The 25,199-nt window shown below is 40.3% G+C and overlaps 1 protein-coding gene across 4 annotated transcripts; it reads right to left on the bottom strand.

Moving 5' to 3' along the window:
- Window positions 1-705: 705 nt before the first annotated feature.
- actn1 (actinin, alpha 1) lies at window positions 706-24,927 on the bottom strand. 4 transcript variants are annotated; one of them, XM_023835999.2, is made up of 22 exons: window positions 24,556-24,927; window positions 14,020-14,134; window positions 13,567-13,686; window positions 12,545-12,631; window positions 12,174-12,261; window positions 11,748-11,826; window positions 11,453-11,534; window positions 10,212-10,297; window positions 7,675-7,767; window positions 7,202-7,432; window positions 6,685-6,832; window positions 5,971-6,121; window positions 5,727-5,835; window positions 5,481-5,621; window positions 5,144-5,326; window positions 4,855-4,989; window positions 4,508-4,687; window positions 4,222-4,368; window positions 3,176-3,256; window positions 2,830-2,895; window positions 1,953-2,111; window positions 706-1,679 (listed from the first exon to the last, which is right to left on the bottom strand). In XM_023835999.2, exons 1-22 carry the CDS (start codon window positions 24,655-24,657, stop codon window positions 1,521-1,523), a joined length of 2,742 nt encoding a protein of 913 aa, XP_023691767.2. In that variant the 5' UTR covers window positions 24,658-24,927; the 3' UTR covers window positions 706-1,520. The 4 variants fall into 4 exon arrangements, with proteins under 4 accessions (XP_023691767.2, XP_023691765.2, XP_023691766.2 ...); XM_023835997.2 differs by lacking the exon at window positions 2,830-2,895; XM_023835998.2 differs by lacking the exon at window positions 3,176-3,256.
- Window positions 24,928-25,199: the final 272 nt, after the last annotated feature.

Genomic DNA, 25,199 nt, shown 5'->3' with positions numbered 1-25,199 from the left:
AAATGTGTTTCATAAATGAAGATTTTTGTAAAAGGAGTGAATGAGATCTGAAATTTGTGCCTGACAGCTTGAACATTGTTTTGCTAAAAGTGTGATTCATTCTATAACTGAATAACTTTAGTGTGTTGGCAATTCATAAACATTGTGAAGCATATCAGCCACCCCCTGCCTGTATTCAAAAATGTTCATATACACTGTTTCAACATACTGTTTATGAACTAGGCCATTTTGTATTGTTCAATAGTTAACATTTTCTGACAGCTGACAGGATCACACTGAATAATTCACAGCTGAATGTTTGTAATGTACTATTTGCTTATTTTGGACTTGCTTTGGACAAAAGCTTCTAAATAAATGAATGTAAATATCCAATTGTGCCTCTTTGTGTAGTTGATGCTGCAATTAATGGAAAGACCACATCTCATACTTACATTAACTACCGTAAATTTTTAAGACATGCATCATGCAGCTGAAGGTCATGAATCAATTAGCCATCTGTCCCGAGTATGCGAGATGTGAGATGACTAGTCAGTGAAGAATTCACATTTCATTAAAAAGCTTGATATTCCTCATGCATGCACTCATAACAGAAGGAAGATGGAACTTGACTTTAGACAAATTAGTGTAGCATTTCCCTCATGTGTTATCAGGCTAATTGCGATAATACATTTCTGGAGTTGAAGAGGGAAAAAAAAACACCAGTGGTTTTTGTTTTCCATTTTTTAATCAAGTGATGAAAATAATTTTTTTCCTGTATAAAATATGTAACTTTCAGTTGAAAGAAAAAATTATAAAAATGCAAAGAGAGCAAATCTCACAGCCTTTTGTCAACCTGGAGAACCTCCTACTTTGGATGTGGAGCAAATACATTATGGACAAAGTAAGGGAAAGATGGAAGAAAGTTGGGAGCATTAAAAATGATGGTGGGAGTGGCCATGGGAACAGACCACAGAATGCATATGACCCATGGGGGGTGGGGTGGGACGGGGGGCACCATAAAGTCATGTCCATTGGTCTGTTTGCTTATGAAAAACGCAAATATAACCTGTTGCCTCTCCATATTTTTTCTAAATTGCCGAAGCCACTCCCCTCACAATAGACTTTCTTTCCTTGGGACACATGTTGAGATCTGGCTAATGCTGCTGATGGCGTAACATTTAATGTGCATTTTAAAAATAGAGTTGATTGGTAGATTTCAAATCTCAATACTCAGTGAGTAATCAATATTGTTTGCCATGACAAAAAAAAAATCACACTTGTGTTTAGAATAAAAAAGACATAATTCTATCTTTTATTAATGAACTGTTATCGGTTTGCATATTTGGGAATTTATTTGTGATTGTTCATCTCTGCATTCTTAATGATGCTCCATTCTTAATGATGCCACTGGTTCCATGGGAGCAGGTATTGTAGAAAAAGCAGACCGTAAATTGAGGTGTACTACTAAAAAAATGACAGTTGTAAAAGAATGATGGTCCCAGGGCGACAGGAGGTGACTGTGATTACGGCGGCAGGAGGGTTCAAAGGTCACTTTCTCCATAGAGTGCGGTTGAGAAGGACATATAGTCCAGAGCACCAGAAACACCATCGGGACCAGAGTAAGGTGCCATGCGGGCAATGCAGTATTCGGCCTGGTCAGGGGGCAGTTCCCTGCGAAGCTCGTCTGCCAAAATGTAGTTCTAAAAAAAAAAAAAAGAAAGTATCATAGTGTTACTGAAATTGAAGTTTTGTACAACGTAGCATTTCTGTTTTAAAAACTGAAAATTTCACACACTTCGAATGTAAATTCCATCAACTGATTTCAACAATACCAATATATGTTTCAAATACATAGTTACAATGTACATTTCAATTTATAGTCACATTTATGAATTAGTGTGAGACCTTAGAACTTACATCTGCAACTGTCATCTTGATCAAGCACAACTGAACACAACAACAGAATAACTCACCTTATCTCCAGCCAGCACCTTGAAAGAGGTCATTACTTGGTCGGCAGTGTCTGTATCAGCAGTCTCTCGCGACATAAAGTCAATGAAGGCTTGGAAGGTGACGACGCCTTGCCGGTTGGGGTCCACGATGCTCATGATTCGAGCAAACTCGGCCTCTCCCTGCGGATGATAAATTCAACAAGCAATTTCCTTTATGAGTAGTTTTCAATATTGGTTTTAGAAATCCACTGCATCCTGGTTTATGTTGCAACTAAGTTCAGAATTAACTGAGCTTTTGATTGGAGGAGCCACTAAAAATCAGATTAAATATGCAATAGTTTCAGTGTTTCAAGCACTCTTAAACCATAATGTATCTAATCTTCAGTAATATAAACTGTAAACTGCTAAATGGTTTAGTTTCACAAAGGAAATAAAAAATAAAACAAATACTCATGACTAATTTTTCCTTGTTTTCCTCATATTTTATTATATTATAAAAAGCTATGCTCAACAATTAATTTAATGACATAAGGTAACCTATTCAACCAACTCAATCACCCAATTAAAGAAAATGTATAAATTCAAAAAATGCATAAACACTATTTAAAAATTTTCTTTCCAGCTTTGCACAGTGATTATTTTAGCAATACATATTTCAGCATTTACAGTTAATAGCATTGGAAGACGAAGGGATAACCCCGCTCGTTGCCAATTTCAGATTAGTAAATGGTCCTTCCTTACTGGCTAATGAAATGTCTTAGAAGTTAATTTCTGAGACGAAATTTCAAAACAGATTTCTGTCTATATAATACTGTACCTGAATATCCACTGCACCATTTATCAGTACTTTGATATGGGAATACACAGTGGAATATTTACAGCAAGGTCAAAGCTTTACCAGATTATAACCCAGGGAGATAAGGTAGACTCCGAAGTCTTCTGCGTCCATCATTCCTGTTCTCTTCTACAGTTTGTTGAACAACAAACAGAACAAGGCAGTGCACAGGACAGTGGTGTTCAGGAGGAATAGGGGAGGTAACATAGATATGATCCAAAAGAAGATCAAGAGAACAACAAAAGATGAAAGGAGTGGAAAAGGTTCCAAAATAAGACCAGCAGCACAGCAAGAAAGAAGGTAAAATATTGAAAAAGGAGGATCAGGGAAAATGTAGGATCAGGGATATGAAGACAAAAAGAAAACAAAGTTAAATGAGGAGCCCACTGGGTGGCGCTGTAGCCAGTACCTGCGCGTCGTTGGCGATATCGTAGCCCAGGCTGATCAGGCAGGCTTTGAACTCCTCAGCGCCCAAAGTACCGGAGTGGTCCTGAGAGCCATTGCAGTGCATCGGGAGGGGGGGAGGTGCACCGCAGGGCATGCAGTGCACATGGTGAAAGCCAGTGAAGTGGCATGTGGGGAAGTAGGCGGAAAATCCAAGTGTGTCATGCAGATCGATTGGGATGGAGAGGAAGTTGTTGGACCATTGGAACCATGCACGATATGGAGGAAGGGGGGTGGGGGGGGGGGGAAGTGCACAACCATTAAGATGTTGCAAGTGGGTACAAAACCTGGGCATTCAGAGATGTTAATGTGCAGAGTGGCAGGCAAAACCGGCCTCATGGTGAAAGTTATATTCTTTTAACTCCAAAATCAGCTTTGTGATTATATTTCAAAGGAAAACCTAATTGCCCAATCATGAAAGGATGATTGGGGCTCTGAGCCAATTTGTGTTTCCTATTGATTGTACCCATGAATTTGACAAGGTGCGATGAAGACTATGAGATACAGAGCATGCTAGGAGGATCTTATGCACGGTGGACCCAAACATATCTGTAAAAGTGTTCTTTAGAAGGCTTTGTATGGAATCATTGTCTGATCAAGAATTATATGGTCTACATTCATTTGTGGATGAAATGCAAGAATTATCACAAAGCATTTTCTTATTCAAATGACTGAAATTTTTACATGAACAATAGCTTTCAGAGAGTGAAAATTATATGCAAACACCTAGAAAAGCTCACCCCTTAATTTAAAACAATTATCGCTTTTCAATTTAACTTAATCAAAGAATTTCATCCATGGCATTACAGATTATGATGCAGTTATGACTGCATAAAATCCTACAATGATGCAGTTATGACTGCATAAAATCCATTGCATGCACAAAATTTCGATAATTAAATTTCTATATAAGAATTAATTTTTATCACAGAAAAATGATGCCCAACAACAGCTTCCTCTACCCCTCCACTTCTCTGCTTTTTCCTGTTTCTCATGTCATCAAGGACTCACCCGGTCAAAGTGGTTGAAGGAAGCGCGGAATTCATTCATCTGCTCTTGGCTAATACCCTTGGCATCCCGTGTCAAGATCTGGTTTTCAATTTCATTGATGGTGCGAGCAATGGTTGTAAGGAGCTGTTCCCAACCCACGCGCACATGCTGTAAAGATACGAGAATAAAAATGAAAAAGAATACTTAGAAGATTAGCAGCAAGACCAAATTTAGACATTTTTCGGAAACCTCTGCAAACCCTTCAACATATTTTTCAGATAGACTTTAAGACCATGTTTTTCTTTACCTCCATGGTGTAATTAGTGTGCTTGTTGTCAAAGATAAGGGCCTCTTGGATAAGCTGGTGATCTCCCTCAAGCTGATCAATTTTTGATTTGTAGTTCACGATGCTCTTTTCATATTGCCGAAGGTGTGTCAACTGATCCTCCAGGGTCCCGTGCATCTCAATGGAAATCCGCCCAATTTCCTGCAACAAAGTAGACGCCGATTAATTTTCAAACCTGAAAACCATTCCAAGAGAAAGATACAGGGCATGTCACATTTTGAATGCATGACAGCATTAAAATATGCAGTTTTTTTTTTTTTTTTTTTAAAGAATCGTAACCTTAAATCGATAAGCCCGATTTCACCTACCTCCATCTTGGTCTGCATCCATGGCCCAATGACATTGGCCTGACTAGCAAACTGTTTCCGCAATCTTTCATTGTTCTGCTGCCGAGCGTGTTCTCCACTCAAGGCCTGGTCACGCTGTGGCACCAACTGCCGAACCTGTGACCACGTCGGCGAGCACAAGCAGCAGTCAGCAAAAGACCATTTATAAGCACACAGAACGAAGTCCACCTTGCTAAAGACAATAATCGCACCGATAACATTCACACAGACGCTGTCCCACGGCATAAACACACAATCACCCGGCTGTTACCTTGTCCCACTTTGTATTGATTTCTTGAGGGTTGATGGTTGTATAAGGGTTTGATCCAGCCATGTTCACGTGGTACGTCTGAACGATCTTGGCAATCTCATTGTGTATGCCCAGAATGGCTTGGCGCTCCTTGTCTGCGTCTGGCAGTGTGGCTTTAAACTGTTCATGGGCTGTGCTCAGTCCCTGACACCAACACAAACATAAACCGCAAAGTAACACGTGCATCAAGGCCAATTTAGACACAGCACTCCACCCAAACCACACTGGGATTTGTGGGAGGAGATCAGAGGGAAAGGAATCTCACACAAACCAGGGGAGGCCGTCCTCCCAAACGTACCAGTATCTCCTCAATAGTGTGGACAATGAACGTGTCCTGAAGATCCTCCATGGCCCCCTCCATCCAGTTGTTAAATGGCGCTGCCCTTTTAGCAAACTCAAGGTACAACTGGTCGATCGTTTCAAGCAGCTTCTCTGTTCTCTGTTAATGAAATGGATTAAAGGGAGAATATGAAATTGCTTTCCAGCGAGACTTAAAAAAAACTAGAGATGCGCTCCAGAGCATTTTGATTCAATCCTTCCTTACCTGCAATGCCTCACTTCGCTTCTGAGAAAGAACTCCAAGAGCATCCCACTGGTCACAGATATGCTGGCAACGGGTATTAACGCTGGGAGAGTCGTAGTAGTCCAGCTCACTCAAAAAAGAAGAGAGATACTTCATTTTAAACAGACAATTATTTTTAAATAACAGTCTTTCTGCTGTTCTTTATGCATTTGAAAAAAAGCTATGATGGTAAGTTTAATCAGGACACTGAGGAATGGATTCTCACTTCAACTCCTGTGCAATGGCTGCGATCTGTTCCACTCTGTCCTGATGGGCAGCCAGATCGCTCTCGAAAGCTTCGTGTTTCTTCAGCAGGGCCTTGATATCCGACAGCGATGCCGTCTCATAGTCACTCTTCTGTAGCATCTCCTCCTTACCTGCAGGAAACCCAAACGCAGCACTGTACCCTCACACCTCCACAGCTGGGGCTCAATCCCCACCCCTGGTTCTACATGCGGCGTTCTGTGTTCTCCCCATGTTCTCCCCATGTTCTCCCCATGGTTTCATCAAGGCACTCCCGTTTCCTCCGACAGCAAAAATCAATTAAGGGCATATTGCCCCCCCTCTCATTCCCCCGCTGGTCTGCACTCACATTGTACTTACTGATCCTGCCCTGAGCAAGACTTTGTCATCGCTGTGCAACTTTTTTGTGTTGAAGAAAACATAGGAAGGGAAGCACTATTGCACAACAGAATGGAATTCATTAATGTCTTCATTTTGTGACTTATTTGCAGTTGTTTTGGGCACAATGACGCATGTAGATTTATCAAAAATAGGCAACACAGTGATTTTTATTTAATCGATCATATAGCACGTATAATAAAGTCCCATATTTTACCAAATATCTTACTAGAGATATTTGGTAATATCTTCCATATAACGAAGCACATCCATACAGTTATGGAAAACTGATGGATGGATGGATGGATGGATCTGATACCTTCAGTCCAGGCCTCATGGATGGCAGCTTTCTGGCGAAACTTCTCAGCTAGATGGTCAAGTCTCTCTAGCCGGCGGATCTCATTCAACAGCCACTCCTCATAGCCTTTCTCAGCCCCTTCCAGCCCAACCCAAGCATTGGAAATGTCCTGACGCAAGGTGAAAAAGCCAGACACGCGTTACATGTCTAACAAACCTCCGTATGATTAAAGCAGTGCTCCCCAATCCAGTCCTCGGGGTTAATGCTTTTCCTCCCTCCCAGCTCTCAACTTACACCAAGAATACTGTGTTTTCTTCACTCAGTTTGCCTAAATACAACTGATAACTGCATGAAACGCATAAATGGCTGGACTATACAGCAAACCCTTGTTTTCTACATTTAAATTATGTGTACTTGTGTGATTATGGTTAGTAACTTCACAAAAGAAAATACAACACATATTATTGTCAAACGTAACCAGAAAGCAAACCATCTTCCAGGAAATACATGCGGCATGTGGCAGAGGGAGGGGTCCTACCGAGACCATCTTCCCCTCTGAAGGCATGAAGGCAGGTCTGTTGCTGAGCCTCAGCTTTGTCTGGAGGGTATTAAAGTTGATCTCCAGCTGACACTTTTCCTGTACTTTCGGTGGTTTATGGAGGCGCCGATAGTCCCGGAAGTCCTCCAGCTTCTGCTGCATGGCCTGCATTGTGTTCTCCGGGGTTTTGTTCTCTAGCCAGGGGATGGTACGTCGGATCCATTCCAGCAGCTAGGAAAGCACATCATTTTTGAAAGGATAAGGAAGTGATGGAGCAGGGTTGGAAAAGCCGGAGATGGACTGCAGTTTGAGGTGAATTGAAAAAAGGAAAACAGATTGTATGGTAAAGTATAGTGGTAGGAATTGCGACAAAAGATATATATACAATGATTGTAGTTTGATAATCGTACCTGAGGTCAATATGAGAAAAGTCTAAATGGACTGAAGTGTAGGAAAGAGAGGGGTTTGCATACATCACTGGCTAGTTTCTCGTAGTCCTCCATCAGTTGCTCATTCTCTTGGTTCACTGCCAAAACCTTGCAGATCCGGTTGGCTGCTGTCTCTGCCTGAGGGAAAGTGGATGGTAAAGTACGGGGTGTGCAGTATCACAGACATGGTGTGTAGTATCACTGACGGGGTGTGCAGTATCACTGACTGTGTGTGCAGTATCACTGACGTGGTGTGCAGTATCACTGACGGGGTGTGCAGTATCACTGATGGGGTGTGCAGTATCACGGACGTGGTGTGCAGTATTACTGACGGGGTGTGCAGTATCACTGATGGGGTGTGCAGTATCACGGACGTGGTGTGCAGTATTACTGACGGGGTGTGCAGGATCACTGACTGTGTGTGCAGTATCACTGACGTGGTGTGCAGTATCACTGACGTGGTGTGCAGGATCACTGACGTGGTGTGCAGTATCACTGACAGTAAAACAATGCCAGCACTCTGAAATCTCATTGCTCCTCGGGATTCATAGGGCACATGACAACATCAGGCTGCTTCATTTAATGAAAGGAATCTCAATAAGTGATCAAAAGAAATCCTCGTGTACAGGTGTCCAGTTTCCTGGTCAACACCTCCTCAGATATTAAAGTGTTACTACAGTCCCTCTATAGTTGAAGTTAGCGAACTGGGATAAATAACTATGTGACAGGTGTCATATGTGAAAATAATTTTATATTTGCCGGGCAGTTACATAGCTGATATATCGGCCACAGATTTCAAATCTGATTGTAGTGTTTTAACACTCACTACGAACAAATCAACATAAGATCAGCTTAAAGTCAGTTTGTTACTCAATAACCAAAATATCAACATTCACTGAATGCTTGTACAATACAGGCAGCTCTCGACTGAAACCAGAATCCAAATCCACTCACAAAAGTGACACACATCTGTAAGTAAATTGTGACTTTCTTTTTATTTATTCAGTATGTTCTTTAATACGTATGACTAGTATATATTTGGTTTATGTTTTTTTTTTGCTATAAAGGTGTTTTGAATGGTATGGGAACGTAAATCTGACTTGCGTAAAGTCTGACTTACGCATGGGTTCGGGAAATGTTGTAATGCCAGTCGAGTGCTGCCTATAATCAGAAAAAGCTACATAATCCTACGCAAATAAGCAAACAGAAGCAACAAGTCTACTTAGACAAAGCTGCTTTTCCTACACAAAGTCTTTAATAAGCTTGTAATGTGTTCCAACCAACCTGCTCGATGAGTCCATTACAAACCTTGAATGAACTTTAATACTCAAAGAAAGATTGCATCAGATTACGCTTACTACTCACAAATTATCAATGAAACGATTGAAAAACATCAGATATATCACCGATTAGATAGATCTTACTTGTGGTTTGTTCTGAGTGTACGTGCAAGTTTTTAAAGTCAACGGCAGGAAACAGATTGAGAGTGGACTTTTGCGGAAACCTATGAGATTGCTCCAACTTGAATATATGATTCTGAGACCATATTCTAACCATTAGGGAACACAATGTTTGCCCACAGGGTGCTTATACTGCTGCTTATGGGTAAGATGACAACCACAACAGCTGCTCCTTTCATCATCTTCTTGGGGAATAAAGTAACGGGAGCAGAGGCAGAGTCTAGCTACTTCTCACCTTCTGCTTGCCTGAGAACACATATGTCATGACAGCTTTCTCATCTGGTCTCAAGGTGCTAATAAGATCTGCCCAGGGAAGAGAGAGAGAGGGGGAGGGGGAAAACAGAGGAAGAGATATGTGCAGAGTAAAAGTATGCAGAAATAAGATGAGCAGAGGCGATAAATACCAGGAGGGTAGGGCAAGGCAGTGGACACATAGTCTCCAACACGATACATAAAGTAGTAGTAAATCTATTTCTACTGTCCCATAGGCCATTATGGCTTTGCTTTCACTATTAAGCTAGTATGACATGTCTGGCAGATAATACCATATATTCATATTAGATAATTAGATTTTATATATAAATATATTATGTCTATAATGTACTGGGTTGTTTGGATCTGGAGCCTATTGTGGATATATTTCTCTTTTCTTTAAAAATAAAAGATAAAAACATAAAAATGAATACCTGCAGCAAACAATTTATCCACATTTCCTTTGATGAACCCGATATTTGCTGGTGTTATGTTTAGGGAACACTGGATACAATGTTTTCTAATGCATTGTACAGCTCTTACTCCAACGTGCTTACTACTGGGCATTCATCGAAAAGCAGAGAGTGTTTGAATAATGGCCATAATAAAAGCCATAATGGATTTGAGACGCAAGCTAAACATGTATGGTATAAGGGAAGATCTGGATTGGAGACTTGCTTGTGCCCACTGCTGTGAAAGTGCCACATTTCCCACCATGCAGTTGGTAATTAAAACCATTTGGAAAGAGAAGAGTGACCCATTAAGGTAGAGCTCTGCACTGCAGGAAGAGAACAGCCCTGTTAGGAGATAGTGATGCAGTAACCACAGGAGAGAGCTGGGGAAGGAGGAGACCAGTGCATCGTGGGATACCTTCTGGGCGCCTGAGAAGGCGTGGTAGAAGCTCGAGACGTAAGTCATGATGGCTTTCTCATCCGGGCGTGCAGTGCCTACGATGTCTGTATGACGAATACAAGCCAAGGGTGAGGTACAGTACGTGGTCGTATTAAGCAGGACAATCAAAGCTCGGCTATATCACCGAATCCATTCCTTTAATTCATTCAGCTTATAGCAAACATATTTTGAATGGTGGCATTAAGACTCCTACTGATTTGGAATGTGACAGTGTTGCATTGTATTAACAGTACTGAAAACAGACAGAAACTGACAAAAAAAGCAAGAGTTAAACGCATCTAATTTTCATTTTTAACTACATGAGCACAACTACTTTGACATTGATTTCTTTAATGATCTTTGATTACTTTGAATTTTTTTAAATATTGGTATCTTATAAAAAAGAATTCACTTTGACTGCAAAAAATACATGTAAGCAATAATAATATATATAATAATGTAGGATGTGGCACTTATCCATTATTTTATTCTTTACGACCTACCTGTTTAACGACCGCCCAGACTTACGACCAGCTCTCTGAACAGTTGGTATTGCGCGCTGCACAAGAACTTTGGTCGTGGAATCAGCAGTGTGGTGTCTCAGCATCAAGCATCTCATCTCACATCACCCTTTCTCAGTCAGTCTCAGTCTCGCTCCCATAGTCACTCAGTATTCCCTACACTAGCATTCACAATCTCCAATCACCTATATTTACAGTATGCAAACTTAAGTAAAGTATATTAGAGCTGATTTCCGATACTCTGCTTATTACAGTATACAATACACTACTGTATAAACATTTATAAATATACTAAAAATGCTATAAATGGTGCACAGGTGACATTAAAACACTATCTAAAGTCGGCTAACACAAACCCACTACCAGTACAGTATGCTTGAACTATCAATAAGGGGCAGCTCCTCCCTTATCGACCAATTTGCTTACAGACCTAGTCATAGGAACGGAACTCGGTCGTTAAGTGAGGAGTGTACTGTGGTTAGTACTGTGGTTGGCTTTAAATTCAGTTCATTAACCCACTGCTCCCATTAGTGTGTGCCACGGACAAGACACATGATACTTATTTTCATGACGACAAGCCGGCATACAATTATATAAAGGTACAAGAATACACGAAAAATGTAAGAATAAAAATCGACCTGAGTAGCCATTTCTTGCAATCTAACCATTTTCCTTTCAACTCTTCCATTTCCTCCTTACCCTCCGCGTCCAGCATTTTGGGGATGTCCAGGTACTTCTCTGCCACGTCAAAAGCTGTGTTGAGGTTGGTCATTGGGTCATCCTATTGAACACAGAGAAGTCTATGCTTATACTGCATAAATGTAGTCAGAACAATTCTTGCTGTGCATGTTAAAAGCTTGACCTGTGCAGATTTTCAGTCAGGATTGATCTTTTTAATCTAAAATAATTTTTATTCTTCATGCTTTTACTGAACCATTAATCAGTGTGATTTTGTGTATGTGGGCAAAGTTTTACTTGTATCAGATTCTCTCACCTTGCGAAGTTTCCCATAGTCAATGAGCTCTGGACGGTGTCTATGAATGAGTGCACAGAATCCCAAGCCATCTTTCCAGCTTAGAAAGAAGAACAAAGGACGTTATAACGCTGCCACAACAGACATATTAGGAAGGTCAAGCAAGAAAATAATAGACTTATGCATGTCTGAACAGCGTTTGTGCAAATCGACAAGGTCCAGGGTAAATAGGCCAAAGCTTAGTGTTGTGCAGTTATGGTTTGGCCCATTTTTTGCCCAGAAGTGTACATCTAAATAAATTCTAGCTTAACACTAGAATTTTGGCTTTTCTGGGTGATTAATTCATCAATTTAATTCCAAGCAAACTGTAGATACATGGATCAAAAGAATTACTTTAGATCTCCTTCAAACTCATGCCTGGGATTGCGAATCAATACGAAGCATCACCTGATATGAAAGTTCTGAATGTTGACATTTTTGTAGGGCGCCGTCTTCCTTTGACACCACAGAAGCAGACCCTCTTTGGCTGACGTCTCTGTGAACACAAGGGTTCAAAAAAGGTCCGGAAATCAGCAAGAAACACAATAATAATAAGCAAGACAAACTGGACTTTTAGTCAACGAGCTCGTAATTCAATTTCAGGGGGCTGCAGTCTGCCATTACAAATGTACTATAGATATGTTGAAAATTGTCAGACAATTGTTTACCATCTAACGTAATGTATCAGAGCAGTTACAGCATTTTACGGTGATGCTGGTGTTTTTCATGTATGAATTCCATAAAAGAACACAATAGCAGCTATGTCTGCTAAGACTTACCTTCAACAGAAATGTCTTGGATTGCAAACCGGAGAATAATTGTCCAGATCATTCCAAGTGTCATCTTAGCATTACCATCAACAATCTCTGTTGGAAAACAAGAACAAAAGTATCAACCATAACATTTATCTGACCAAAATTGCATCTAACTGTTCCCTTTTGTAACTGAAAAATAACCTGGAAGTTAAAAAAAAAAGGAATTACAAGATAAACTGTTTTACAAACCTCAATTCCAAAAAGTGGTTATATAAGTATCAGTATACAATCCAATAATGCAGAACATGGGCAATACTTTTGAAAGCATAAGAAATCCTTTAAATTCCATTTGTTTGTTGTATTTTACTCCTAAGCACCTCCAACTTTCATTCACCACCTACATGATTGCCCGTCTTTACAAGCTTTCCTTTTCTACCCCAGGTATAAGACTGAACACCCAAGAAGAGATTCGAAACATCAGTCCTAAGGCAGCCATAAAATAGTCCTTTTCCAGGCTGTAATGAGAATCGACTCCCCGGATGGACAGGAGACAACAGGCCAGATCAACTGCAATCTTAAACGCGGCTGCTGAGGCGAAGATTGAATCTACCAATCACCTAGTTTTCAAAATGAATCAAAGTCTAGTCCGCTTTTTCAAACTAAGCTTAATATTTCCTTTAAAGGAGGCCACTTTAACAATGACAATGCAGGGAAAGTCAGAAAAAACTAGGAGAAACTTTAGAGTTTAAGAGGATTGATTCTGAACCAAAATATTTTCCAAACCATTATAAGATACAACTGAAGTAGTTAAAATTGAAAAATAACCTTTTTAATCACAAGACTGGGATTTTTTGTGCATATTAATGATTTAAAAATCAAAACTAAGTCCATACTACATAAATTATAAACAAAATGAAATATATGCATTATTGATTTGAGTTTCTTTTCAAATCTAATTTTCTACCTGGACCTTAATATCTCCTCACCAAGAGGTAATGTAAAAACTGATTCTAGAAAATAATTATCTTTTATTGTAATAAGCTTACCTTCTGCCCCAATGAACACCAACTTTACTCCTTTGCTGGCAATAAAATCCAGAGCTTTATTGACATTAGAGATCTTGTGAACGCGCATCTTCCCTCTCTCTGGTTTAGCCAGCCGTTCTCCTAGATTGTGAAAAATCATAAGAGGCAGTACACTTCTGCATTTTATGAGTAAAGAAGAATAGCATCAATATTTTGTCTAATGTAGGCTTAGAAAATAAGATATGGCTGCTTTCATTTCACACAAATATAGTTCATGTAGAGAGAGTTGGGTAATTCAGGTCCAGAGAGTAAAAGTCCAGACCAATATTTTGTTTCAAGCAACCAGGTGAGCATAAAGAGTCACAGTCACAAAGTACTCAACTGGTTGGTTGAAACAAAATCCCGGTCTGGATTTTTACTCTCTGGACCTGAATTACCAAACTCTGCATGTAGACATGGAACACATTTGCCTACCTGAGATAACTTCAAGCAGAAGCATGAGCTTTAGGCCATCTCGAAAGTCCTCCTCAATGTTTTCAATTTGTGTCCCTGCTTTCCGAAGATGTGAGTTGCACCAGGCTGTGAATGTCTGTGGATCACAGGAGTTATATTGAGTTTTGCAAGTGGAATTCTCACCGATTCCGTTTGCAGAGCAGACCACGGTGCATTCAAAACTTGAACACATTTCTTACATTTAAACACAAAGAGCTTCCCTGTTTATTTCTGGCCGAATCACAAGAAAGCTGGAACTCACTCAAGCAACTCCTTAATGCATTCCGCTGATGCTTATACACCCCTACAGTGTTCTGAGGTCAACCATCTGTATAGGTCAAGTAATGAACATTAAAAGCCTGATTGTTTCGTGGATGTACATTAGACTGTTTGGTGATAACTGAAGTCACATAAAATTATGGCCGTCAATATCGATTAAAACAATAACTGAGTAATCTACTGATTAATCTGACGATTCTTCGAGAAATTGTTTTGATATAATATCATGTAATGCAATGTAATAATATAATACAATATAATATAATATATACATCAGAATTGGCACGAGGCAGGAATCAACCAACCATTGCAGGGTGATCAAAAACTTTCATACCAACATGATGCAAAATTTTCACAACCAATCAAGAACCAATCAAGAAAGGTTGACATACCAAAAGAAACCGTTCAAATGGCAACAAGCACTAGCAACGGAAATTACGTTTTTTTTTTTTTACTTGTTTGCTCAAAAGAAAAGAAACAAAAAAATGAACATATTGGAAAATATTAATAAATAGCCACAGTTTAATATAATCCAAGAGCCATATTACAAAACCTTAAGAAGTTAAGGAAAACCCAACATAAAAACACAAACAACTAGAACAGCTGCAAACAGCTTAACATGTCCCTTGTTATCAAGACAGACAGACTAATAGGGACATATGAATCGATCCTGAAATATCCATCCTTTCAATCATCGCTGTGAAAAGGCCTTTAGTCAGACGAATAATGCACCAATGCCACCTGTTTGTGTACTTTCGGTACGGCGGGGATACAACAAACAAAACATAAATAGCTTATTTCTTTCTTTATTAAACTGAACAAAGTACTGAACAAAGTACTGAACAAAGTACGACTTTCTTAAAAAAATGTCGCTGCCAGGGTTGGGGCCATTCCGGAATGCATTCATCAACTGCAGTCCAAATCAGGAAATGGAACTGTAGTTGGGATTGGAAAAAAAATCATGGGGAATTGAATTTGAATTTCAGGGAGATTTAAATTCTTACTCTAGTTCCATTTCCTGATTTGGATTGGAATTGACGAATGCATTCCGGAATGGCCCCAACCCTGCTCACAACCGTTACATTTATCAACACTATTTTAATGTTTTAATGCACTATTATGCAGTTGCAGTTCATTTTCCTTATATGTGAAGCACATTTTAATTAAATTATATTCACAATCCTCAATTCCAAAAAAAGTTGACACAGTAAGTAAAATGCAAATCAAAACAGCAGATGGTAATTTGTAAATCCATCAACTCCTTTATTTTCTGGGAACTCATCCCATATTTAATGCCTGCCACATGTTCCAAAGGAAGCTGTGGCAAGACCATCCTAAAAAGGGTGTCGTTTATGAGCAGGGACGGGTCGAGGCCTGCATGATCCCCGCGGCGGCACTGCATTAAAGCCCAATATGCTCCTGTGATGGATATAACCAAATGGGTGCATGAATACTTTGGAAAACCATTATCAATAAACACTGATTCTCGCTGCATCCACAAATGCAAGTTAAGACCGTACCCTGCAAAGCGGAGGCCACATGGCAACAACATGCAGAGAATCGGCACTTTTGTGTACAGAATGTTTAAGTAAATCAACCACAAAAAAGGGAAAAGTGCACATATAAACAGTTAAACTTTTCATAATATATATGGAAAACCATTATCAATAAACACTGATTCTCGTTGCATCCACAAATGCAGCGAGATATATATATATATATATATATATATATATATATATATAGTGTACAATTTTATCCAAAGTGAAGTACAACTGAAAAGGTGAAAAGTGTGAAGTTATTGTTTTGTTGTGCGAAAAGTCTCTGAAGCAAATGGGAGTTTAAGGGCCCTTTCTCAGGGGCCCAGCAGTAAAATCACTCTGCCGATCCTGGGATTAGAACAGGTGACCTCCCAATCATGGGCAAACCCACTGAGCCGCACGCTACCCCCCTTTATGACAGGGGACTTGAGGCCACGCCCTTCCAGGTACAAGCACTGGATCCTCACTCACAGAGCTATATGACATCATATACATAATAATAATAATTTACACTTTATTAATCCTAAATTCTTTTTTACGCCTCCCTCAACTTGCTCTTAAGTAAGTTGTCCGCGAAGGGCAGCCACCTATAGTGTCGCCCAGGGAGCTGGGGGTTGAGGGTCTTGCTCAAGGACCCGCAGACGTGCTGAGGCTGGGCTTGAACCGGTGACCTTGTGATTACAGGCACACGGCTTAGCCCACTGAGCCACACGCTGCCCCATAAAACGCATTGCGTGCAAGGTGTACAGAATGTACAATCATGCGTGGCTTAAAACTGGGGGATACATCCTGAGAAATGCATTTCATTTCATCATTGTGCGAATATCATAGAATGTATTTACACAAACATAGATGGTAGAGCCTACTACACACATAGGCTACATGGTATAGCCTAAATAACGATAAAAATTACAGTACACATTACACATAAACCAGTAACAGTGGTATATTATCATTATCAAATATTATGTACTGCACATAATTGTATGTGCTATACTTTTATATGACTGGCAGCACAGTAAGTTTGTTTACACCAGCATCACCACAAACACATGAGCAATGTGTTTTGCTATGACTCTACTAAGTCACTAGACAGGAATTTTTGAGCTCCGTTACAATCATACGGGACCGCCGTAACATATGCGGTCCGGCGTTGACCAAAATGTTGTTATGCAGAGCATGATTGAATACAGATATCTACATTTCAGAGTTTGGAATAAACTTTATAGCCATCATGAAGGTGCCCAGGGATCCATCAAACGTTTGTGAAAGATGTTCAGCACCACATTGCTGAACAGCAGCCACATCCACCCGCAGGAAACCGCAGATCCAGCCACGAAAATCGTAAACAGAGCGCTAATTACTACAGAAAGAGGGTGGGAAGATTTCCCTGGATGTGGCTTAAAACCCGCACTGTGGGGGCGAAAGGGAGGAAAGAGCGATTTGTGAGTAACCTGCTTATACTTCCACTACATGTCCACCCTGGGTGCACTGCTACCTCCTAGCCTGCAGTGTTTCTCTGACATAATGAAGAATGGTCAACGGCCCAGTATCCCCCTATACTCAGTTTTTATGCATATTGATATACAGAAAGGTAATGATGCATAAGGGAGGAGACCGCAGTACTCAGAAAACCACTCTGAGTAGAACATTTTTATTGAGAATGAAGGCATTCAACTATAGTTTATTAACACACAACAGGCCCTTAAAGTATTGTACAACACAGTCCATGTCAAGTACTGCACAAATCGTAATGTGAGGATCGATGCATCACAAAAAGCAGGAATCTGTCAGATGTACAATCCATGTGTCCAAGGTCCACTACCTTGCATAACATACCAAAAAAAAACCAGTTCACCTGGTGTAAGTACAGTCTCATTGTTAAGCTGACAAACACTATTAATTTGTTCTTGCATTAATATCAATAACATTACCTTTGAGCTTCGTTGTCACATTCAGTAGAAGAATGCATATCACCGCTTCCATTAGGTTTGTAACCTGTTGTCGTAACATTTTTTTTTTTTTGTTTCAGGTTAATTCAACTCTCACGTGAGCTGAATGCAGTAACCCTCTTGCTATACATTTCCCTATTGAAATAAGGTTTTTATGTTTGATAAAGGCTGCGTTTTTTGGTAGACCCGAATCTTGTAATGTATTTTTGCCAGTTAGCAGAAAATTTGCCTCACCTGTGGAAGGACCTCCAGGTTCTGCTTGTTAGGCAGCCATACTGCTGAGTGATAAGATCCTCTGAAACGCAACCACTGCATGACTTAATATGTATCCTTAAATTATGGCAAAGTAGATATCTTAGATTTGGTTGCCTCGTTTGGTTTGTAGCATTGTAACAGTGTGAACAGGAATTGTGCAATATACTTTAAAGTCCAGTCTTACGTTTACGATTTACTTGCACTGAGTCATTGTTGTGTCACTGCACATCCAGTGCCTCCAGCACTGATCTTGAAAGCAAATCCCACCTCCATCTGTCTTGCTGTTTCTGCCTCTTCCAAACAGTCAAACTGGAGAACTAATGATGCCACCAGTTGGACAACCTTTTGTAACTGTGACAATATGTCTGCCTTCTCAGTCTAAAAGAGGCAGTTCCCCCAAAAAACTGAAAAAGATGTGTTTTAGAAGGGCTTTGGTGCTATTTATCATCTAGTATGTTCTGCTTGGAGATGCATAGAGCTTGGTGGAAGAAAATAGTTACTACATTAAACTCCTCACTTCAAAGATTGTGGATTGTCTTGAGGAACCAGGTCATGACATCTGGTAAGAGACATTGCTGAATCTTTCCAATGTATTTTTTTTGGCACTTTAATCACCACAGAATGAATGTTCCATCCATCCATCCATTGTCCAACCCGCTTATCCTACTGGGTTGCGGGGGGTCTGGAACCCCCCTCCGGAGCCTATCCCGGAAGCAATTGGCACGAGGCAGGGAACAACCCTGGACGGGGGGCCAGCCCATCGCAGGGCACACTCACACACCATTCACTCATACATGCACACCTAAGGGCAATTTAGCAAAGCCAATTAGCCTTAGCCTTAGTTCCATCCATCCATCCATTGTCCAACCCGCTTATCCTACAATGGGCACGAGGCAGGGAACAACCCTGGACGGGGGGCCAGCCCATCGCAGGGCACACTCACACACCATTCACTCACACATGCACACCTAAGGGCAATTTAGCAAAGCCAATTAGCCTTAGCATTAGGCCTGTCATGATAAATTTTGCTGGACGATAAATTGTCCAAGAAATTATCGCGATAAACGATAATATTGTCGATCTGAGACCATTTTCATCTAGAATAATGATAATGGCATAATAATGCACATACGCCTTTCAAAATTCAAAAACGTTTATTTTTAGACTATTTAACACTGAAAATGGAAAACTTTTTAAATATCCACAATAACAATGAACAAAACAACCAAAAACAATAAAAGCAATGGACTCTCAGTCTCTGTTAACAAAAAATGCACTTGAATAAATACCAAAAACAATAAATAAAATGGATGTAAACAAAATTGCACTTCAAAAAATATTAAACAATAGGCTCAACATGCATTCCATAACAGGCAAAACTGCCTGTTAGGACCTTTGTAAACAAACAAACAAAAAGCCTCAAGCCATATGCAAAAAAGTGGTTCACCACGGTCATTCGGTTTGAATCCGAAGTGCTCCCACACGGCAGCTGTCGCGTTTGGCTTTGAAACCAATTCCATGTCACAACTTGCGTCTCGTCTTTTTGCTCTTCTCTGCAGTCGCCTCAAGCACTCCCGCCTTCCCACACAAAGTCCATGTGACTGACAAGCGCCGCCTCCCCACCAGAGCATGTGAGCGGAGCGGAGCGGTGAGAATTTCCGCTCCTCGCTCACGAGGCTGTTGGCTCCGCCCGCTCCTCCGCTCTAATTCGCACTAAGCCGCTCCGCTCAACACCGCTCCTCGTTCCACTAAAATGTCCTCCCGCTCCAGTCAAATCGCTCCACGCTCGCTCCAATTTAAAAGAGGAACAAATAATCTGCATGCCTAACAAATGTCACCTTAAACCGAAGCCTTATGTCATAAAGAAATATGAGCAACGGCAACATTGCCAGTCAGAACAGAAAATATTTATTTTTAAGCAACCTATCGGCAACAACGGAAAGGTTTGGAAATGGCATTCCACACAAAAATAGGCTTAAAAATAAAGGAATCAGTGGGTTTAACAGCCTAAAGAATATACACACGTTTTAAATTCCTCAATTTTTTTCTGTTGATGCAGCACGTCTCCAAAATAAAATTTTACGTTACGTGAAATAAAAAAAAAATCTTATTAGACCTACTTTGAATGACAAAACGAATTTATTTGATTACCAATATTTACTTTATAGGCTTTTATACTTTAATTTACTTTATAGACTTGATATGCTACAACCATATAAAACTTGCACGCGTTTTGCTCTGGCTTCCGCTTGTTCGCGTAGCACACTCATGTTTCTGAGAAAAGTGATTCCAAAGTGAATCTTTACTCACTGAAACAGTTTCACCACATTGTTGTTCTTGCTGTACATTCTTGTCATCTATACGTTTGATAAGAATAGTACACTTGTATGATTTATCAGTTTCCTTTGTGAAATACTTTGCGAATTCCATCTCGGCCAATTTGTGTAACAGTCTTGATAATTGTGCAGATGAATTCTGGGTAGATTTGGGTACGCCTCAGAATTGTAGTGTGAGCGGTATCGGAGCGAAATTGGAGCGAGACAAAGCGACCGCTCCAGTCTTAATTAGAAAACCCGCTCCGCGCTCTGACCAAATTCCGCCTGCTCTGCTCCTCGCTCACGTTCCGCTCCGCTCCGCTCACATGCTCTGCTCCCCACACAAAAGAAAATGCAACTGACAAGAGGGTTCGCTTCTCCTACGCTAAGGAAACGAGAGTTGTCATTCAGTCGCGGATAACAAACAAGTATGCAAATGAAATTATCGCGGCCGGAATGTAATTTTTTTTATCGTGCGATTAATCGATTTATCGACTATCGCGACAGGCCTACTTAGCATGTCTTTGGACTGTGGGGGGAAACCGGAGCACCTGGAGGAAACCCGGAGGAAACCCCACGACGACACGGGGAGAACATGCAAACTCCACACACATGTGACCCAGGCGGAGACTCGAACCCAGGTCCCAGAGGTGTGAGGCAACAGTGCTAACCACTGCACCACCATGCCGCCCCCAGAATGAATGTTATTGATTCCCAATATCTTCATGGGAAGACCTACATTTCTACTATTTCTAGTTTTTCTGCGTAAAAGGTTTGAATATAGGTCATCAAAATAATCGAATAATTGATTAATCAAAATGAAATTAAAGATTTCCAATGTACTGAATTGCTCCCTAAATAATGGTAATCGAATTGCTTTGGGGCCTACGACTTACACCGCTTATAGCTACATGAACAAATATAGAGGCACAACAAAAAAATAACTTCACACGTTCACAAACCAAAACTGCCAACATCCCAGAACGTCCTGATTTAGCATATAATGTATGTTACACCCTCCTTTACAGACATGTAACATTCTATCAGGCTCCTCAACACCTATGACAGCTGCCATAAGTCATGAGAAAAATACAGGCAGTCCCTAGGTTATGAACAAGATATATTTCCTAAGGCAGTCTAAGTCAAATGTGTAGGTCAGTTAGAACAATCATTACATTTACATGCATAGCTAAGTCAAGCTACGGTTATAGCTTGACTACGCCATTTAATCGTACTACTGTCCTTGTCCCAGTATACAGGCAGGGGAGGGGAATCGATTTATTGACTGAAGTATGTCCGACTCTGCTACAATAGGTGGCGATATGGTTTCATTCAGCTTGCTAGTATTGGGCTTTTTCTGGCTGACCTATTATGGAGCAACAGCTCAACCAGACTAATAAGTACTAACTGGGGAGCAGGTGGAGAGCATAGGCCAGTTTGAATCCGACTGAACGTAAACATGCAGAAATAAATCGACTCCCAATCGCATTATCTGGGTATCTTAGTCCGACTTCAAGAAATTCAATTTAGTACGATTGTACCTCAAGTCGACGAACTGTTAAAGCCACACAATGTTTTCTCAAGCATCACAAAGTAGTGTGTTTGTTCATTATGAAACATTGTATTTAACCGAAATTTTTAAAATAGGCTTCATGGCGTTCTGTTCGTAAGTACGAGTTGTCCTATTCAGTCAGATATTCTTCGCCCAGGGGATGGTCAGTACTTTTGAAAATAGCTGTTGTACCTTAGATAGGACTATAGTGCTCTCTTGCAGTTCAACCACTATGACACAATATGAATAAGAAAATTAATAAAACACAATGGTAGCTATGCATGTTGCAAAGACGGTTTCGAAGTACATTCTCACAAAAGAATTTGTGCAGTAAACCTTCCCAAAAAGTGAAATGAAACAACACATCCATATGTAAATTAAGCCAGCAGAACCTGTTTCAGACCACTTACAAGACATCCAGTGTCTGCGACTACGTGTTTGTAAAGCGCATAAACCCAAAGGGAATAATCTGAGATGGTTACTTTAGAAAGTCATCAGCATCTGAAAGCAAGGAATTTAGGGTAATAAAACTTGCACAACAGCAACTTATGTAGTGTCCCCTTTCATCAAGAAGGGAGTGAATTACAGTCTCAAGAAAGGGAGACTACACAAGGTAACAAAGTGCTGAATCAAAAAGACCGGTAATGGAATAAATAATACAGATATCTAAATTAAAACGGTCCATTAATAACAAAAAGTCTATGATGAGGCTAGTTATAGGCATAGGGCTCCCATAAGACAGAAGACATGTTTTGCTCCACCTTCTCCAATCTTCTCCATCTTCTGCATTAAAACTTTTTTTTCCAATTCTGTCTCGCGACAAAAGGAAAATAAACAAGAGCCGTGACAAAATCTTCAAAGTACCGTTACTGATAAGGCTAAAACAAAGGATTATTTGTTCCAGCCCTCACAGAACTGAGCCAGTTATTAAGGGGGAAAGAACAACAAAAACTTATGCATGCAGTAAATACACCTTTTAACATCTGTCCTATGCCATATTTGTGGCACAGCGCTGGAACCAGGCAGCGGCGCTTAACCAGAGGCTGATGCAAAGCGCGCCGCCATCCGCATGACCTGCGAGACGCCAAAGATCAGCGGCGGCGCGAACGTGTTCGGGCGGCGGCGTTATCAAGACAAGTCGGCTACCTTTTCTGTATCGCATAACAAGCGTTTAGCTGTAGCCTTTACTAGTTATTTAATGTGAAGCCATGATTTTAAGTATTTTGCACGCGTTAAAACGAGCTGTGATTAAATGATGTAACCGTGAAAACTGTAACCGGCCAATTAGCTAAATCGACTATATCTGATTTACACGTAAAGGCAACATAAATGAACTGAGATAAACCGGGCGTGGCAGGGAATCCGCATTAGTCTTTTTGTAGTTGTATTTATTTTATAAAAACTGTGCGAATATAGATGAAATTCCACATAACATAATCGTAAGTGTATATGTAATTCCAAAATAATTACATTTAAATGGTACTTTGGAATTCTAATATCGCAAACCGTTGTTAATTTTTTCTCCCATGTTCTACGGTAGCTTTCTAGCAGCAATAAAACTCAGGAAATCAGGAGGCGACGTTTAACACAAGAAACCAATAGGGGAAAATGTTTTCCAACAGCAGCAAGAGGGGCAGATTATTACCATTTTTGGGCAAGTTCTTTCTCATGCAAGCCCAGCCCAAGCCACATCGCTTACTCAGATTCCAGGACATTTTCCCCTTCTGGAAGCCAGACTAAAGCCTTGAGATTCAATGCGCCACCCTTCGCTAGTTTCCTGAAAAACGCTATTCGTGCATGAAGCAAGCTGACTGACAGTCAATGACGTTTTCAAAAGACGTTGGAAGAACGCATGCTGCCAAAAGATCAAGCTACAAAAAATATATATTTACTAATTTAATACGTTTAAAGAAAGAAATGTCGTAGTTTCCATGCATGACGTTATTGACAAAATCCAACCAGAGTTTCACTGATGAAGCAAAAGAGAAGGGAATACCTTTAACCAGACCAATGTTTAACTTGGCTATCGCCTCCTGTTTCATGGAAAGATTATTTTCTATGACCTATTTAGTTCAAACTTAAGTGATGGGGATGGAGAATGTGCTGTTCATGAAGAATGTCTGCGGTTAGCACGGGTCAGAAATACACAGAATGAAATCCGTTGCGCTAAAAAAAATGGAATTAAAAAGTTGTTTTCAGAGACACTAGAAAATGTGCGGTTTATGACTGGATACACACTAATAGTAAAATAAAGAACAAAACAGACAACAGCTTATTCTTTGTTATAAATGTACCACGCATTTGACTCCAAGCTACATCAAGTTACTATAGTACTATAGGTTTGAAAAGCCATCCAGGGCACTTGATTTATAGGACTATAAGACTTCATATAAAGGCCTGAGCAGCTTGTTCGCCAGCCTACACGTGACAAATACTAAAACGTTTATTTCTTTGCCATATTCAACAGAAATGATGATCAACTGCTGCCCGTTTTCTCAAAGCAGAAGAATCCTGATCCTATTTCCGGGAGCTTGCTGCGGGTCTGATGTACAGCTGCTCCTCCAAGTCCTCGCTATACCACCTTTTGTTTTCTACAGAAAATTGCAGCCGAACTGTTTTCTTACCTTCCTCTGCTGTTTTTCCCAAGCAGGGTCCAAAAGAAGATCTCGATCCCAGTCGTCCTCTTGATGCATATATTCATTTTCATCGGCCTCGTAATGATCCATGATGATACCTCTATTTCTATAGCTGTCTTACTATTCCAGATCCAGAATGACTTTATTGTGACAATTATACCGAGCGTACGACACTCCGGTTAAACCAACTGATCTCTTTAAATTATTTTTCCGTAATATCCTTTTTTTTCAGAATTCCACAGTCCACTCGGCCTGTTTCCTTACTGGTTTTCCTTTAGCAAAGAAGCTAAAAAGTTGCAAGGACGTAAGTGCACAGACAGCGCCAACAAAACCCAAAACTTTGCCTGAAATAAAAAAAAAAAAGAAAAAGATAAATCGCGTTGCCTCGTTGGTCCAAACACCATTCTCTTCAGCCCACCCTAACCCAGAAGTGGCATTTAATTGGCTGACTCAGCTGTCCGTGTGAGAGCTTCAAACTAGGTTTACAACATAGATTGGCTGACCAAGCCACTCCGTAGTTGCATACTATTATGTTAATATATGCAGTCATTGATAAAAGTTTAGAATGGCATCCATCAATAACAGCAGTATAACGAAAATCTGATTCAAACCAAATACCATATACTGCTGCA

This window comes from Paramormyrops kingsleyae, chromosome 14 (assembly GCF_048594095.1).
Source record: "Paramormyrops kingsleyae isolate MSU_618 chromosome 14, PKINGS_0.4, whole genome shotgun sequence".
In the NCBI taxonomy this organism is placed as follows: domain Eukaryota; kingdom Metazoa; phylum Chordata; class Actinopteri; order Osteoglossiformes; family Mormyridae; genus Paramormyrops; species Paramormyrops kingsleyae.
The sequence above is the reverse complement of the archived record's forward strand: the minus strand, read 5'-3'. Positions and strand labels throughout refer to the sequence as shown.